Below are 19,858 nucleotides of genomic sequence, written 5' to 3' on the forward strand. Positions count from 1 at the left end.
TAGCACTTTTGATATTAGGACGGTAGGAATGTTGGCACTCAGCACTTTCTTGTGATATATTTAAGGGAAAACACAATGGTATTTTAATGTAGCAGGGTTCTTCAATTAGATAGAATGTTTATGCATTTAATGAATACGTCCCGTAATGGAGGATAAAGGCCAATGACAACAATAATATATGCTATTGATCAACCATGCTGTATTTTAACATTTAGCACTGTTAGCACTTTTGAAATCATGGTAGTAGGAACTTTGTTTTCTTCTGTTTTTCCTGATAATGCTATTGATCAAAGGATCTTACTAGACTTTGCTTGTCTTTTTTTTAAATTGTTTTTTTCTTATCCCAATCATTGAATATTGTATATTGTATTAATTGCCCATCTGCTCTGCTCAATAAAATATTTTTTAAAAGAAAAAGAAATCTCTGATACAAATCTTTGAGCCGATGAATCAAGACCTGCGGATATGCCCCGGGAGACCGATCCCTCCACACTCCTGAGTGGTCACTCTTTCGGCTCCCTACAAGCTATTGTGGTTTTAGATGCTTCCTCGCTGTGTTGGGGATGCTCACCTTGGTGATAGGAGAGCAAGGTCCTCTGCTCTTTGTCAGTGCAACGCCTATGGATAAATGTGCTTGAGTATTGGGTGGTCCATCTTGTTCTGAAGGCCTTCCTCCCTTCCCTCCCAGGGGGAACATTCAAATTCTGTCGGACAACACCACTACACTCAGCAGTGTGTGTGTAATGGGGTTGTGGGCTCTGTGTTGGGAGGCGATTAGCTTATGGAAGTGGACACAGCACCCGAGAATCTTCCCAGTAGCAGCTCATCTGAGAGACTCTTTTAATGTGAGAACGGATGACTTTAGTTACTTCTTGCTGGAGGACCACGAGTGGGAGCTGCATTCGAGGTGACGGAGGTGATCTTCTCATATGGTCGTTTCTATTGTGAATCACTTTGCTTTGCCACGACCCAGAACAATAAGTGTCTTAACTTTTGTGCCATACGTTTCCCATCAGATGGTTAGTTGGGGGATGCCTTCAGGTTTAGCTGGTCTCAGCAATGTGCTGCGTTTTTGCCCTGATCCAGTGATGCCCAGATTACTATACAAAGTGCAGGATGATTGGGAGTAGCCTTTTCTGAACTCTCCAGACAGTCCTCAATCCCTATTGGTCTGTGTCATTGTGTGCCCCTTACTTAATTCTTCACATACGTTCTTCTGATACTTCAAATCTGTTCCTTAAAGGTTTGCTTGAGGTATTCAAGCACTTTAACATTTTTGAGCTCTTTCACTTTGAAATGGTATCTAGAAATTGATAGAAGCATAGAGAAAGGTCCAGGTCAGGTGGCGGTCCTTGATGTCAGAAGATGCCAGTTGTGACACCATTGACATTTATGTTATGCTATAACCTTTTGCTCATGGACAACTGCATAATACTATTTAATAACCCATCCTCTCTCAAGCAGAGTGCTTGAGTATTAATGAACTAGAACTCCGATCCTTTTGAAAGGTAGTTTGACTTCTGTGCATCTCAATCATTACAGAAGCCTGAGGGATCACCACTAAACCATTACTGGAATCCAGGGACCCCGCACTGAGATAAGCATTTTCAATTATTTGAAATGCAAATCAATACACAATCTTTTTTAATTTTTTTAATTTATTTATTTAAAAAAACATTCTTCAAACAAATGCACACATTACGAAGTGTGTTTTTTAATTCACAAACAAATGGGAAGAAATATCAACCTTTTAACGGAGGGTTGAAGCTTTTCTAAATTCAACTCAGGCCACTCGTCCTCATTCTATATTCTGTTTAATGCACTTGCACTTGCACTGCTCCCACAAATCAATCTGAGAATACTAGCTTAGTTTTTAGCCTCCCATTTCAAATCCCTTCACACGTACAGAACTTTTACATTTTTTAATTTTACATTTAATTTTATTTATATACACTTTATTATTCTGTTATTATTATTTCATTTTGTTAGCAGTCACAGATCCCCTGATAGAGCTTTGGAGACCCCAGGCGTCCATGGACCACATGTTAAGAGCCACTGTTTTTGTCATCCTAGTTGCGTACACATTTTAAGAGCAGCTATTTAAAATAGTCACCTTGAAGTAGAGAATTGTCTGCCTGTGGCCCTGGTAGCTCAGACTTTGTTGATTTAGCCTCAACTTATTTTGCAGTTTCTCCTATATTCACGGCTCAGATATTCATTCTTTTCTCTTTGCTTTCTGAAACAGTATTGAAACTAAAGTAAATTTCCATTTTGACCCCCTCTGTAGCCTAAAAAATTCCTGCAACGTGTATCCAGAACATTTGGGTGGGTTCTTTCTAGCCCAACTCCTGTGAACTCAATATTGTGCCAACAAGTATGCCTATGTCCTGGAATTTGAGCCGGTGTCCTGTCATAGAAAACTGCTCTGTTATTGACCATCACTTCCACTAGGCATATGTTTGAAATCAAGCTTTCTAAACCAGGAACTAGTTCTACAAACACAATGTTTTTAGAACATCAGTTTATCCTTAACCTGTCTCTTTGTGGTGTTGACAGAAAAATGTATTTGTGGCATGTGTTGGCTGAATATACACATGCTGTACACACTCCTCTCATTTTGTGTTGGGCCCAGGCTCTGCAAGTTGTTTTTCTCGTGAGTCTTTATGATCAAAGCCGTGCATTGTATCTCCTCCTCTGGGAGGTATTGCGCATGTTCAACGGCTCCTTTGTTAGATTGTTTGTCTTTTCAATCGGGCTCGGATGAACTGCGTCGAAGCTCTAGATTCTTTGACATTCAAGTGACCTACGGAGCGATAAAGGCTCCAGTGGATCAAGAATTGACAACGGAGAAGAACACACATCTCCGATACACATTGGAACCGTGTACTGATCGATAGAAAGCATCACCCTTTAATATTGTCGCCATCCACACCCATCGAGAATGCTCATTTCTGGGAAAAGGAGGCGAACAAGGAAAGTTTATTTAGATAGTGCCCTCGGTGTGGGGCAAAATAGGCTATTCAGAAACGCACAGGGTCTGTAACATGTGCTTATCACCAGAACATAAAAAACAGGACTGCGAATTGCGCAACCTCTTCAAAAACAAGAAAACGATGCGTAGCAGACTGGAGCGGCGCCTAGCACATAATATGGAGATGGAAGCTGAGGGAAAGTTCTCACATGAAGAATCACATCGCCAGGGTATGATTGACACCGAAATACCAACTGCAGAAGGGTATATCATCGCCAGTCCCCAACACATTTCATCCGACAAATCCAGCGGGGAAGAAGCGTCGGAGATGCAGGCCCATGAGGCAACATTGCAGCCTCTGGTACCTGGGTCGGGGCCAAGAACGAAGATGATGCCAAAGGCAATGAGTATGCGTGACCCACCCCAAATAAAGAAAATACTACATACACCTCTCTCTCCACACCATGATGTACCACAGCTCTCAGACTTTGTTTGACACTGTGCACACACCTCTGAGCCAAGAAAGGACAAAAAGGTTCTCTATCCCAATCAGGCAACAAGGACAAAACATGGATTCGACACCACATGGGTACAGAAGCAGCTGTCGATATCGATACAGGCATCAGCACCGAAGAAAGCAGACCTGGCCCAGAAGCTGGAGAAGCAAGCGAATCCGAAGAAACGTTCGACATCGAGACACTCTGAATCCAGACACTCGTCTGCACCAACAAAAGAAAAGGAACAAAGTCACCCTTTGACGCCTCAGAAAACAGAGGTTCAGAGCATAACAAAGACAATGGTGCCTTCCTTGGACACCCCAGTCCCAGAAAAGCAGGCAAAAACACCTCAAAAACAAGGGCAACAAGAAGGCAATGTTTTTGAAGGCTTCCATAAGTACATGCAAAAAATGGCAGCCTGAGGACACATCCAAAAGGCATGCACATGATTTGGATGTCTCGTAGTCACAACCATAAAAAGTGGCTACAGAACATAGGGCTACAAGCCACATGACATTCAGTCAGCCACAATCTCCACATCAAAGGTAACCCTCACCTACACAGGAAGAGGAGGGTGGGGAAAGTCCTTACCTTCTAGACTATGACTCAGATTCTCAGGAGGAAACCCACCACAGCCCAGATCCATGAGAAGACTATGACGTGGTTCATCCAGACACAGACATAGAACCACGAATTCCTACAAAAGCCTCTCCACCTGATAACACCTCACCATAGCCTAGTGTCATACAGAGGGCTGTGGAATACCATTAACCCCCTAAGCAGACCACGGAAGAAGAGACAGTTTTTCTTGTAGAAACACTTTCACACACAGAGTGCACAGTGCGTAATCAACCTAGGATAGGCTTTGTAGTAAATGTTTTAAAGGACATTTTGAAGGACCTGTAAAATCCAGGCTACTTACACCACGGAATGAACGTAAAAACAGCCCTTCACCATCAGACCCAATATATATTAGGGGTCGCCGTACAGCTGACTCTCTAGTGGTCACAACAGCAAAGAAGAGAACTGCATCACAGGGAAAGCACCATTACCTAACTAGGAGAATTAGTGAATCGATGCAGTAGGTAAAAGGGCTACATTACACAACAACCACTGGCAAATTGCTAATTCAGTGGGCCCACAGTCTTGCTACAACTGGGCTACCTGGGACGAGATGCACAACTTAATGCAACACCTACCAGAACAATAAAAGAACAAGCATTTGCAATGCAATAGGTCTCGTATTTACGCGAGTTTGAGCTATTGACATTGCAAATACCAATGCTTTTTTTTGTTTTTAAATCCTAAATAAAAGGCACTGTTATTTACAATGCCAATAGCTTGAACTCTCATAAATGCGAGACCTATTGCATTGCAAATGCTTGTTATATTATATATCCGGATTCAGTCACAGAAGCAGACAAATGCCAATCATGGGGCAGACTATGCTAAGCACAGATTTTTAGCTCACACGTTTTAAGCCACGCCCTTATCTGCATCGGCCACGGCCCTTTGATAGATGCCCCCCAGTTTTTTTCATCCCACTTAAAGCCCTGCAAACCGACATCAAGGAGTCCAGCTCAGTCGCTGTGTCTTGCACGTGACCTTCATCTACAAAGGATTGCTCAAAAAGAGCACCACAGAGGAGAGCACAGGGAATCTCGGTGCGTCTGCCCATCCTCGCACACGCCCGTCATCTGCAGTAAGCGCTGTTCGGTGCTTTTGCCTTCTGCTGCTTCTTGCGCGTGCCCATTACCTAGTGCGAATGGGCTTGGGGGCCATACAAGAGCACAGCTGCACTGCTGCTTCCTCGTGCATGTGCTCATAACCTGCAGAGAGCACCGCAGCACATCTACTGTTATTTGCATGTTTTAAAAGAATAAGACCACCGTAGCACATGTGCTGGTCCAGGCAAGGTCCATCTCGTACAGAGCACCCTAGCACTTTTGCTGCTCCATGCACGTGCCCATCACCTGCAGAGCACGCCCTAGCCCTTTAACTGCTCCTTGCACGTGCCCACCACCTGCAGAGAGCACCCTAGCCCTTGTTGCTCCTTGCACGTGCCCACCACCTGCAGAGAGCACCCTAGCCCTTGTTGCTCCTTGCACGTGCCCACCACCTGCAGAGCGCGCCCTCGCGCTTCTGCTGCTCCTTGCACATGCTCATCACCTGCAGTGTGGGAAGAGGGGCTGATAAGAACCTCAGACTGCAGCGCGTCTGTTGCTCCAGTCTGTTTACGTGCCCTACGCCAGCAGCGGGAGAAGGTACGCGGGGCTCACATTAGAGCAGTGCCCCAGAGTCCAGCCCTTCTGGGCCTGCAACGAGAGTGAGCCTCAGAGGCGAGTCCATCTGCCGCGCTTTGCGCATGCCCGGCGTCAGCCGGGGGTCTCTCCAGCATCTTCCCACCTCCGCTCCCATACAGCTGTTCCTATTAGGGCTCTGAAATGTCCCCTTTGTGCTGGTGAATGTTAGTCCGCATGGGAGCGCGGGATCCGCCGCCACGCAGATTCCAGAGTACAGTCCGCGAGATATGAAGCGCGGGGCCCATTTGTAGGAGGGTGCCCCCAGGCTTATATTTCGAGATTGCTTACATTTGCAACAATGACCTTCAGTTATCTGACGGGGTGGGGAGGGCCCCGCCGCCCCCAGCCTCTTCCCCAGATCTCCCCACTACTGTAAATCTTCCGCTCTGAGAAATGGAACTGCCATCACAATTTTATTAGCGAGGGGGCGAGGAGCCCTAATGCCGCACTGCCGGAGCCTCGTTGGGCCCCGGCTTCTGTGCCGCCGGCCCGGGGAGAGGAGATGGAATTTCACCCGGTTTAATCTCACCTGCTGGGCTTGTCTCTGTATTTGAATGATTGCATGGCTGGACGAGGAGCCAGGCAGCGACACAACAAAGTCCTGTGTGACAATACACAAGACTGCTGGCAGGGCCGGTCCTAGAACTTCTGGGGCCCTGGGCGAAAGGAAAGTTGTGAGGCCCCTCTAATTTGCATGTAAAATCCAGTTGCAGCCAAGGTCTCGCGGGGGTTCGCGCGCGCGGGGGGGGGGGAGTAGTTTAAAAATAAAATAAACTTACCTTCCCAGGTCTTGCGTCATCTCTGCTCCTGACCTGCTTTCCTTCTTTCCTGCCTCTAGCAGGAACAGGAAGCAGGCAGCCTCCCTTCCCTAAGCCAATCACAATACTGCAATGTCAGCCGACCAGCCAGGCGCCTATGGGGAGGCTATTTTCTCCATGTAGGGTGCACTGGTGCCTACATGGAGAAAGGCCAGCGTGTGCATGACTGGAGGGCAGACCAAACAGTCAGAGCCCTTAGCAGTGGGCAAGGCACTCCTCCCCTGTCCTAAAGCAGACCCGCCTGCCCCCAACCAAACACTTCTGCTTTCTCGCAGTGCGCGTAGCAGAAACATAAAATGGTAGTTTTTGCATTTTGTGTTTCTGCTTTTCGCACTGCGAGAAAGCAGTGGGGCAACGCTCCTCCGCCCTAGTGGAGGAGCTTTGAAAGTTACATCGCGGGACTATTGATCTTATTTGGCATCCCTGAAGAGACCTAACGTGGATATCAGTAACAACATGGGCAAAAAGATAAATATACAAATTAAATAAGTCCATATATTTTAAATCTGTATTAAATGGATTAAATTTGTCACATTGGATGGAAAAGCTAGGTGCAGGTCTCACAAAGATGTATATTATTTACTCCTCGTTAACCTATTGTTTCGAGATAACTCCATGATACAATTTCCAGTTCTGCCTCATAAAGGGGGGAGATACTGTGAGGTAATGAGGGGCGGGATCATTCAAAAAATAAAATGACACAAGAGAAAACCTCTCGCACCATGGATATAATTGCAAATTTCAAAAGGCCCCCTTATCTTTCCGTGCCATTATTGTGCTACCTTAGGATGACATTAATACTTCGTAATTTGTTTTAACATAAACCCTCTCATCAGTATCCCACAGGCACATGCTAAGAGACATAGGACAATCTTTTTTGTGTGTAGGCTCTTTACTCACCAGAATTATGTTAAGTTTAAAACACAACACATATAGTAACCATTACATTGCATGACACTACAATGCATGACACTACAACGCATGTCATTACAACGCATGTCATTACAATGCATATCATTACAACGCATACCATTACAACGCATAGTACCCTTACACTATCCAACACTTCCCCTACTGTTTCAGCCCCTGGAGTTAGAATAGTAATTTTTACCCCTACACTACCCAACACTTACCCTACTGTTGCACTACCTGGAGTTAGAATAGTAATTTTTACCCCTATACTATCCAATACTTACCATAAATGTAATGTAGTGGTATGTGTTGTAATGGTATGCGTTGTAAAGGTAGTATGCGATGTAATGGAATGCATTGTAAATGTAGTTTCTTAAAATGCGATGTCGTGTCATGCGATGTAATGGAATGCGTTGTAAAGGATGTTGTGATGTGAAAAATGTGTTGTAAAGGCATGCGTTGTAAAAGTATGCTTTGTAACTTCATACAACCCATGGTATAGGCCCAGATTCATCAAAGGAAAATCTGGTCGCAAAGGGGCAGATTCCCAGAATCTGCCCCTTTGCGACCGGTATGTTTGCATTTGGGATGCATCATCCCAAATGCAAAAATCGCAAATTGAGAATTCGCTAAATTGCGATTACTTGCATTTAAGGAATCTCAAATTGAGATTCCTTAAATGCAATGCATTAAATTTAAAAAAATAGCGATTTCGCTAATAGGGCACGCAAATTACGATGAAGTACAACTTCATGGTAATTTGCAAAAACTTTGAAAAATGCACTAAAGTGCATTTTTCAAAGTTTCATGTTGCGCACACACATGCCCTAGGGGCATGCGTGTGCGCAACATATGTGCACAGATTAATTTCAGGGGTGCAACAGGGTGTCCTTTGGACACCCCTGCACCCTTGAAATCGCATTCTCATTTTGCGATTCGCTAATTGCGATTCACAAATTGAGAATGTCTTCTCATTCATTCCTATGGGCCTTTAGGCCCATGGGAATGAATGGGGAGGTATTCCTTAATTGCGATTCGCAATTTGCGAGTTGCAATTAAGGAATTTTAAGAAATCGCTATTTTTTTAGTGATATCTTCATGCATTGCATTTTGCTATTCCTTAATAGCGAATCGTTATTTTTCGCTATTAAGGAATAGCAAAATGGGTTCTTGATGCATCTGGGGGTATGTCACCTAAATGCAGTACAGTGGAAAATATAAAGGGTTTGCTCCAAGTAGGAGTGCACTGCAGTCCTGGCTCTACTGATTTAACCAACTGTTTGATTCTGGGCAAATAATTTTGGCACTGTGCCCCGTCCACTGATTTGACAGCAGGGCAGCACTTTGAAACAGCTTTCATGTGAGAAATAGACATTAAAAGATGACTCCCCGGAGAGGTAGAGGTGGGAGAAGATGTGTTACGTCAGGGCTGCTGATTTTTGACGGTGTCTCATCCTGTGATTCTCGCAAGTCACTTAATCACACTGTGCCTAAAAAAAGGAATATGTCCATGTTTTGTAACTGGTGCTCACGTAAAGCACTCCAATACCTTTGGGTCAAGTTTGCGCTATATAAAAAGAGCAGAAGAAAACGGGTTTCATTTACACATTGAAAGCTATTTGCATTTAAATTACGGAAGGTGCTCCTGATCCTTCATGGTGCATGCCCCCCTCGTGTGCTACAACGCCTTCTTTTCAGCCACTGACAAGCATCTCTTTCGCAGCTCATCAGCATCTGAAAGAGTGAGAGTTCCTTGTCTTTATAAATGTTAAAACTGTCAGGCCCCAAAATGCGTGCTAATTGTCACTGGCATGGGAAGTGGACAGCATCCTTAATCACAGGTCAAACCAAAATTCAGAAGGGCCTCGCGCGACACGTGGGGCTGCAAGGCCCAGGGGGAAAGGGGCCCCCTCCCTGGGGGTTAACAGCCATTGCCAAGGGCTGCAAGGCACAGGGGAGGGGGGCCTCTTCCGCTATTCCTACACAAGCCTGTGAAGCCCAGAGGAGAGGCAGCCCTTCCCTGGGACACGCAGTGCTCACCACAGGCGCGAAGCCTAAGATGTGGTGAGTTAACACTTTTGCGAGGCCCCCTGTTGATGGGCTGAGCTCGGGGCCCTGGGCAGCCGCCCATGCTGCCCATGCCTAGCGCCGGCCCTGACTGCTGGGGCACCGTTGCAGCCCCGAATACCCGGCATTTCAGCGAGTGCTGCAGCACAGCTACACTTCCATTCAAAAACCAGCGTGCGCACGTGCCACGGTGCGGCAGCAGGGAGAGAGGAGGGGGCCTGCGCCGGATACAACACCTGTAGAGGGAAGGCTGCAACAGTCCATCAGTTGTGGCCAGAAATAACATCCGACCAGTGGGTGTTAGATATCATCAGTCAGGGATATTGCCTGGAGCTAAAACAACAACCTCCAAATATCTCACCAAGAAAATATACCTTAAATCCACAGCATTTACAGCTACTAAAAGAAGTAAAAGCGTTACTACAAAAGGGGGCCACAGAATCAGTCCCATTCAAACATCCCAGCAAAGGAGTATACTCCCCATCCATACTAATATTATAAAGAGAGAGCCCAAACCTTTGAGGCGGGTAATCTCAGTAACCACAGCACCAATCACAACACCCAATACAGCGTTGGAAAGGGCAGTTGCAGCAGAATGACATAGTCTATGCAGACGGCCACCATATACATTTTTTTCTTTTTCTTTTTTAAAATGTTTTTTTATTAACTTTTCAAGAAACAGTGGTGTTCATCACAATCATACAGTGCAAGACATACAATTGAACCGTAGGACACCATATACATTTAAAAGGTAAAAGAACCGTGCCAGCAAAGTAGTCCCTCATGGGCGTGTCTGCGTTGTGCTGTGGGCGTGGGCTGGGGGCGTGACTAACGCTGGGGGCGTGTGGTACAGCCATCACATTGTGGGCTGTGGGCGTGTGCTGGGGGCGGGACAAACGCTGGGGGTGTGACAAACCTGGGGCGTGTGTTCGCCCTTCATGCTATGTGAGTCGTACATACAAGCGCCAATTACGTTGCTGCGCAGCATCAAGGGGCACGCTGGGGGCGTGGCACGCTGGGGGCATGAGAAACGCTGGGGGCGTGTGTCCGGCCTTCATGCCATGTGAACGCAATTGCGCCGCATCAAGGGGCATGCTGGGGGCGTGAGAAACGCTGGGGGCGTGTGCTACGTTCCGCCTTTCATGCCATGCGGGTCGTACAACTAGTATGTTACTTGCTACACATTCAAAAAGCATATTCAAAGTACACATCCATACAACTGCATTTGGCAGCAATCGCAGCAATCTACAAAACAAAAAACAATCTGTTTTAGTATACCTGTCATAAAGGTTCTCATGGAGGGATTTAATAGAATAATTCCACCATGTACACCTCCTATTCCATCCTGGAATCTAAATATTGTGTTAACACGTCTAAAGTCAACACCATTTGAACCAATGTATAAATGCAAAATACAGTTTTTAAAGTGGCATGCCTTGTTGCCATTACATTGCTAAGAAGAGTCAGCAAAATACATCCTCTCACAATTGAGGAACCTTACTTCAAAGTTTGTGAGACAAGGTTCCCCTAAGCACAAACCCAACATTTCTGCCAAAAGTTATATCACCTTTTACCTGAATCAAGCATTAGATTTGCCAGTTTTCTTCCCAAATACAAACACAGTTGTTGAAAGGGTGTTAGATACACTAGATGTAAAACACGCTCGTGTACTATATGGAAAGAACAAACACATTTAGAAAACCACAACAACAATTTGTAGCTTTCTCAAACCCAAGAAAAGGTAATCCCATTTCAAAATCTGGAATTGCAAGATGGATAGTCAAATGTATACAAATCTGCTACATCAAAGCAAAACGAACGCTACCTACAATGCCAAGAGCTCATTCAACAAGAAAAAAGGCAACATTAGTGACATTTCTGGGGAATATACCGCTCACAGATATTTGTAATTCAGCAACATGGATAAACCCACAAATTCTACCAAACACTAGTGTGTGGTTGTGCAAGCCAGGCAACAGGCGTTAGTGGACACACAATTCTATGCACATTATTTCAAGCAAATGCTCCATCTGATGCCTAAAGCCACTGCAAGAGGAGTGCTTTGCAGTCTATAATTAGCAGGTGTTCTGCAGCCAACACATGCTACGAATGGAGTAAGCATCTTTTCGTAGCGTGTAGTCCTGCAGATTCACATGCACCATCCCTCCTCTCCAGCATATATTACATGGTAACATAAATTTACAATATTTTAGCAAGTTCAACATCAAATGTTAACTTAGAAGACCATATCCTCACCTCCTGTATGGCAGGGGAAAACATTACAGTATACCAAAGGAGCAGTTGAACATGTGCAATGCCTCCAAGAAGAGGAGGAGATACAACTCAAGACGTCAACCATAAAGGCTTCCATGAGCAAAACAAGGTGCAGGTCAGGGCCCAACGATACATGGCAAAAGAGTGCATAGCATGAAAATCTGCAGCACTACACGCTATGAGTAGATGCTTACAGGGTAAGTAACATACTCTTTATTGTTACCAGCTCAAAGGTACTCATTTTAAGGACCACGTAGGGATGAAATGCTGGGATTTGAACCTTCCAGATCTCTGGAATGGGTGTTTTTAGTCCACAGAAGCCAGTAGACAAGTTGGAACTAAAATAAAATCCAAACTTGATCTGCAGCGCACCTGTGGATTTGCATCTGCAACAGAAGATCTTCACATTCAGCTTTTCATATTAAAGTTTCCTCTGGATGAATAGTAGATGCTTTTTCATGGTTCTCTGAGCCAAGTCATTCTGGAATTGAAATTAGCTGTTTGTTTCCATTGGTCATGTGAAGAGGGACGAAAATAAGTCCGTGCTTAAGGGCATGCTTATCGCTTAGAGGCAGCAAACAGGAGGACCTCTCTCCAGATAATCAGGTCATGGTAACCCTGGTCTGGCAACCTTTTAGCATACACATACAAATTGATTATATGAATTCATGTTGCACCTTTAAGTTAGACTTCTGCCAAAACAGTACATCGAAAATGGCAGATCAGAGTTGGACTTGTGAATTTCTGGAATCGTGTTTGTTAAGGTGGGCTATGTTCTAATATTTCACTCTTATACATCTTAGTAGGCTTCATTTAATCATTTGAATATATTACATGAGGTCGAAAAAAGTTACATGTACCACAATACTTCAGTGTCGGTGTGACTTGCATTCTTCCCATAAAATGATACTCTAATTGCTTTTAGTTTTGTTCTGTAAAAATATGACCACTGGTAGTCCATGAAAGATACTGTTCATTGGAGAACTACATTTATTGGGAAGTAACTCTTCTCTAAAATCCATCTCCCTGATAATGAGGAAAGATAAAATAATATCAATCAATCAATCAGTAATTTGTAGAGCATACTAATCACCCGTGAGGGTCTCAAGGCGCTGAGAGGGGGTGGGGGTGCAGCTACTGCTCGAACAGCCAGGTCTTGAGAAGTCTCCTGAAGGTCAGCAGGTCCTGGGCCTGTCACAGCTGTGTGGGGAGGGTATTCCATGTCTTGGCAGCGAGGTAGGAGAAGGATCTACCTCCGGTGGAGGTCCTGCAGATGCGTGGGACGGTGGCGAGAGCGGTGGAGTGAAGCTGGCAGTTCGGGGTGTAGAAGGTGAGACGTTTGTTGAGGTATGCTGGTCCGGCCTTGTGTAGTGCTTTGTGGGCATAGGTGAGGAGCTTGAAGGTGATCATCCTGTTGAGTGGGAGCCAGTGCAGTTCTTTCAGGTGGGCCGTGATGTGGGTGTGGCGGGGTATGTCGAGGATGAGGCATGAGGAGGCGTTCTGTATGCGTTGGAGTCTCTTCTGGAGTTTGACCATGGTCGCTGCATATATAGCCAGTCTCAGGACCCCATATACATTTTTATTATAATTGTTTCAAAATATATATGGATTATTAAAATTACATTTCTTGTTCTCTATAGGGCCTGGTGTCAACTACTCAGGATGTCAAATAACGTGGGCCAAGTTCTGCAAAGTAAGATGGCTAATCCGTGTGTAAATTGATATTATATATCACAACAGAAAAATAATGAATTTCTTTTGCGATGTAGATTCAGTTGTCTGATTATGTTTGTATTTTTCACAGGAGAATATGGCTGGCAAGGGCTTTTCCTTCTGGGTCTGGCTAGATAATATTATTGACCTTGTGAAGAAGTACATCCTGGCACTGTGGAATGAAGGGTAAGATTTGTTGTGAATATCCCCAGGTGCAAGACTTTTTCCGGAAAACTCAAAAGCAATGCACCATTGTGTCGGTAGGGTGGGCCGTGTGACTCTGTGTCAATTCTATTCCGCTCCAGAAGTGATGCGCATAGCTGCATGTAAGCGCCAATGACCATGTTCTCTTTCAGTGCTTTCGATGCTTATCCAGAGTACTGCTACTTCTCTTTTTCACTCTGCATTGAGATTTTTCTGCACATTTTTCAGTGTGCAAGGATCATGTCAACCACAAAGATGACGGGCTTAAAATCTTGTAAGGACTGCCACAAACACGTCTTTGACAGATTCCCATGAGGTGTACCTCTGTTGCTTGGGTTCGACGTACAACTCCAAGAGTTGCAACAACTATGCCCAGATGAACCCAAAGGCCATCCGAGAATCCAAATGAAAGTTCTATGTGGTGAAGCACTGGAAAGCTCCATGCCGGTCCTGCTCAAGATCTATGTTGAACTTGCAGACCCATTCTTTCTCCCACAGATGTACCTGCCGCAGATCTACTTTGCAGTAGAAGTCTTTGGGTAAGTCAAAGAAGAAACACAAGAAGTCTGAGCTTTACTTGGCCCATTCCTGCCACTCTAATTATCCAGTGATGGACAAGTGCATTACCATACCCCTCAAGATTTGCTCCCATTCCACTGAGAAGCTGATTCCACCTTTGGTAGCAATGCACTTCCAAGTTCCTAGGTCCATCAGCAACGTCGCAGCCAATTGAAGCTTTTCATGTGGCCAAGTTGCACGATTTTGGTACACTCCAGCTCCCTCTGTCACGCCTTTGGGTCCCAAGAATCTGCAGGGACCTCCAGTCGGGCACCCCTGACCGATCCACCCTCTGCACCATTTGTGTCTCTGTAATCTGCTCTGGGTTTCGTTCCAGCATCAATGCCACCATTGGTCCCGGCGCCAAAACCTGTGCCAGCCCATGGAATGCCGACGCAGGTAGCATTGGCAAAATGAACATGAATCCATTTTGGTCTCAACTGAGGCCACATCCACATCCTGACATGGCGCAACCAATACTAAAACCTTAAGACTACGACACCGTTCCACTACTGCACACAGACACTACACAAGGTTTTTGGTTCGGGTGCCAACTCGAGCCAGCCACATGGAGACGACTATGGTGGAAATGGGTAAGAGTTCATCTCAGCCTATGAGGAAGATATTTGGAACATGGACTTACAGGATGCCAGACACCTCACCCAATACAGTGCTGGTTTCGCCTGCTAGACCTGCAACTAAAAAAGTATGCATTTATCCACTGCGATTCGGAGCACTTGGAGGTAAAAACAAATGTACTGAATGAGCTTCTAAAGCCTGGCAAGGCACCAAATGAACCTCTTTTGCCTTTCAATGAGACCCTCATTGACAAGACACTTGGCACCTGGGTTAAAACATTATCTGGCTTCTAGTCAATTGACAAGTCGTCCGTCACCATAGACCATCTCCAGGGCGACTGATTTCTTAGTCCAACATCCAACAGCTGAAAGCTTTGTGGTGTAGGCTTTCAGCAGCTGGGTGATCCATAACTCCTTCCCGACTACTCCTTCTGACAAAGAGTTAAAACGTGTGGATATGTCCAGGAAACGAATGTTCTCCTCTGCCAGCCTTGCTTTTAGGTCGGTCAGTGCAAGAACTCAACTTGTACATTGTACCCACACTGTTTGGGACCAGGTTGGTGATATCTTACTTGTGGTCCCAGGTGACTTATGCGCTTCTTTAGCAAAAGCCATTAACGTTAGTCAGGATACAGGCCAAACTCATCATGAACTCCGGTCTAAAGACCACAGCTTGTCTAGATACTGCCATGGGAGCAAGCGCATAGACAACGTCAGATCCTACCACCCGCACAATCAACTGGCCAGCCCTATCTGATAGTGACATCTAGCCACAGATTCCTTACCTTAGAATTTCCCCGGCATCAGGCTGGATCCGGCAGACTTTTACTCGAGCAATACCCTTGCGTGCTGGTAAGTGGTGTTGGTAGTCTTCGCGTGATGGCGTCGTCTGCGCCAGAAATTCCGTCCGCCTCACCTATATAGGCACTACCTTAGCGCAGTGACATCAGTTCTTTTCTGTCTGTGCCAGCTACAGCAGATTTCTTCGACATTTTTGATGTGTAGGTTTTTTCACAATGTTCAAGAAGACTTATGGATTCAAACTGTGATGCCTGCCATCGCACCACTTCAGTGACGTATCCACACTTAGTCTCTGATGCCTGGAGCACGACCACGACTTGAAGTCGTGCTCCGATTGTCGGCCCGTGGCTCAGAAGGCTTTGAGCGAGCGGTCCCTAAAGCTTCTTGTGGCCCTGCGCTCGGCTCTACACCTTTTACCCTGGAGGTCCCGGTCTAGAGGAAAGTCTAGGCACTGCTCTGGGAATCCTAAGGCCTCGTCCTCCCAATGGAAGCCATCTGGTCGGTCAGGTAAGTGTCATAAGAAAAACGAGCTTCAATTTCTAACTCGTCTGTAGGACGGCATGACAGAGACGTCTCAATGCTCTAGGCCTTGTTCTGCGGAACCTGCGCCTGGAACAGCTCCACACTTCCCAGCATTTTCAGGAGCAACCACGCCCACCATCTAGAATTCTGTGATGCCTTGTGCCTCATATTTGGGCGACCTGACCGTCCCGGCACACTTTCGGGCCCTGAAGGCAGAGAGGGGGCTCCATCGGGTTCCATGCTGGCGCTCCAGCCCCGGTGCCAATGTCCCCAAATGGATCTAGTGGTGGATAGGGACTTGTGCCGGTTGCTCCACTGCGACCTTTCCCAGCACTGGTCCCCACCCCTAGACTCCTTACTCCGGCGGCGCCAGCCCCATTCTTATCCTTGATGACGTTGAATCGGATCAGCGCATGCTGACAGAACCTTTAGGTCCTAGGTCACTTCCTCAGCCTTATTCTGAAGGGCTAAGAATGGATGAAGTTTGGGAGGCTTCACTGGACCCTTTACAAAACCACGTTGGGCATGAAATAGATTGGTACGAGGAATCGGGTGGTGCCAGTGGACTGGATACAGCTCCAGATTCTGGCCTGCTTTCATCCCCTACCGTGTCTATGGAGGAGGGTGCTTCATATGCTATGGTGATAAGAAGGGCAGCTGAGGTCCTGGACCTTCAGCTCCCTTCAATGGAAGTCTTGACAGAGGTTCTGCAGCTGTGTGTCTCCTCCTCGGAACCCCTCCTGCCTTTCAACGAGGCATTAACTGATATCCTTCTGGGAACCTGGTCCAAGCCCAGCACAGGGGCTACTGTGAATAGGACGATCGCCCACTGTCCTCACCCTGCACGGGGTGACCCAAAGTTATCCAGTATTAGGGGTGTCTTTCATAGATTCACATGCCTGAATCATTCCCCGTCGTCGAGACGGGAGCCTCCGGTACATAGAAAAGTAATGTCCTATAGACATACATAGAGAAAAATAGGCCTAAGGGCCTCACCTTAGTAGCCTATCCTTGTCCTTATGTAAAAAGGACAAAACTCTTAGAGCCAGCCAATCAGCTATCACCTCCCTCTAGAACCTTCCTGACAGGAGCCTCAGTCTCTCAGATTTTCTACCGCACGTTGTGCTAGGGAGTCTCCAACCTGAGTTCTCCTCAGGATCTCTTCAAAACCAACTTGTTCACTTTTAAAAGTGAGTTCTTTCTCCCAAAATCTCGAACAGGATTACTTCAATTGCAAGACGCCCTCACAAACCAATGGACACAGAGTACAGGTTCTTTCGAAGACATAGTGAAGATAACACCACAAATGTCCAAGAGCCTGGAATGGTGGAAAAATCACAAGAATCTGTCTATAGGACTGCCATTCCTACTTCCAGCAGCACCTCTGGTGATCACCACGGATGCATCCCTGGAAGGCTGGGGAGCTGTTCTCCAGGACCTCCAAATAAGCGGCAAATGGACAAATCAGGAGAAGCAACTCCATATAAATCTTCTAGAACTGAGGGCTGTGTATCTGGCACTGCAAGCCTTTTTACCACGCATCCAGAACTCCCAGGTGCTCGTCAGAACGGACAACACCACGACGATGCACTATCTCAACAAACAGGGAGGAACGCGTTCGCTCACTCTATCACCCGAATCGCAAAAGATCTGGAACTGGCTGAAGAACAAGTTGCATACCTGTTATAATTCTCCTTCTGGTGGATACTCTGTCTGACTGCAAATTCCACACTGCAGTCCATACTGTCCTCTCTGTGGAGTGGCCTCTTTTTAACATCTCAAAAGATCCCAGGGTTAGTACTGAGAACTCTGTCACCAAGTATTGTTCACACTTCGTGTCTGAGGGCATAAAAAAGGGTAAATACGAGAAACTGATATCAACGTGCAGGGTTGTCTCTTATATGCGGCTCTGCTTTGTCACTTCCGGGACTATATGGAGCCAAAGTGGAGCTGATTGATGTCCCCTAGCGGCACATGGGAGCACTACTATGAAAAATTGTCAAGATCCAGTCCGGTGCCGTGGGGATATTCTTAGGTGAAGGATCTGGGATTACATTGAGTATCCGCCAGAAAAGGCATTACTGAAAGTAAGTAACTTGTTCTTCCAAACTTCAAAGAGCCTGACTTCTATTCAACATGAAAATAGCATAAACAAATTTTCTGAGGATAAATTACTTTTTTCTCTTTCATCAGGAACCATTTAATGTCATGGATTCCTACTTCTTCCTAGATAAACCTAAAATGAGGAAAATATTTTGATCACCTCATTGTTTGACACCTTTTTTGTGTGATTTCAAGGGTCTCAGCCAATCATATGCATATACAAAATGGATTGCTATTGTCAATTAATATCTTCAAGTACAAAAATTACTCCAATTCCATAAGTGTCCTTATGTACACCAGGAGAGTCATATATAGATTAAACAGTTAAGGGCGAAGTGAAAACCCTTTGGGGATACGACAAAGAAAGAGTTTTTGAAATGTACCTGTTGGGAGACAAAACGCCATCTGAGTATGATTCGTCAACAAGCAACAAACCCAATTCAGGGATTTTATTTTAATTCTCACGAGGAATCTTTCCAACAAGGTGACATGCCAGGTCAAAGACCGCTGGCAAACTGAGTACACTCAGCGCTTGGAACAGGACTCTGATCTAATATCATATAGCGGTTGTTGAGAATAGCTTCTGTCCCTTAAAATGGATGGTAACCTGCTTGCAACTGATTAAGAATAGATTTAGTCTAAATAAATACAGCAAGCTGAGAGTCAACTTCTTTCGCTGGAAACTTTGCACTGTAAGGCAGATGAGAGGTAGACCGGAATTATTTGTTATTGAAGTGTCCATTGAGGATGTTTTAGAGGAAGGGTAATGTAAGCCTTCTTCCAGTCTATAGGTACACAACCAGAAACAATAGACGAGTTCACCCAGCTACAAACCCCATTCCTAGTTTATGAGCTAATGACAAGATGGCTCAAGGTGGATACAGGTGTCACGAGAGCCAGACTTACTGGTTAACATTGAACGCTCAAGTGTTAGTGAGCTAAACTAATTAGAGCGGAGGAAGTAGGTTGAATTAAATACCATAAGATCTTTAAATGCTAGACAGTAACTCTTGTTGTGCTGGAAGTGATTGATTGGTTTGCACTATCTCTTCTGCAATGAAAAAGAATTACAAAGTTCTTGGGAAGGAGTCATTTTTTGTTGCACGCTGACCGGATAAGCAAATTGATTAACAATTTAAAATGCTTCTTTGGTGTTATTATTACTATTAACAAGACATAAACCAGAAAAGTGTATACATACTAGACAAGTTTCATCTTGTAAGAGCACAGAGACGCAGCATACTTTGCTCTAGCTTCAGGTAAATAATGTCACCGCCAGGCCCTTTATAAACGTTTGCAACTTCGTCAGCGATGCAGACTAATGAGGAGTAGGAAGGTTCTTTTACAGAAGGATAATGTAGTACTTGAAGGTGCAACACAGTTAAGTGCAGAAACCTTCCAACTGTTCACTATTTCCTAATTCGTTTGAACATTCTCATGGGATTTACATGAAGTTGCTAACAGATTGGAAGTTAAATTGTTAACTTTTGAGCAAGAAAGTCTCCTTTTAGTTATAGTTCTAGAAGTAACTATGCTA

At 45.3% G+C, this 19,858-nt stretch overlaps 1 protein-coding gene across 3 annotated transcripts in view; it reads left to right on the forward strand.

The window, feature by feature from the left end:
* STAT3 (signal transducer and activator of transcription 3) overlaps positions 1-19,858 on the forward strand; it is a 397,539-nt gene that overhangs the window by 288,424 nt on the left and 89,257 nt on the right. For all 3 annotated transcript variants that reach the window (XM_078645389.1, XM_078645391.1, XM_078645390.1), the window contains exons 18-19: positions 13,483-13,535; positions 13,647-13,741. In XM_078645389.1, the coding sequence (XP_078501515.1) occupies positions 13,483-13,535; positions 13,647-13,741 (148 nt within the window). The remainder of the gene's footprint in view (positions 1-13,482; positions 13,536-13,646; positions 13,742-19,858) is intronic.

This window comes from Lissotriton helveticus, chromosome 5_1 (assembly GCF_964261635.1).
Source record: "Lissotriton helveticus chromosome 5_1, aLisHel1.1, whole genome shotgun sequence".
Classification (NCBI taxonomy): Eukaryota; Metazoa; Chordata; class Amphibia; order Caudata; family Salamandridae; genus Lissotriton; species Lissotriton helveticus.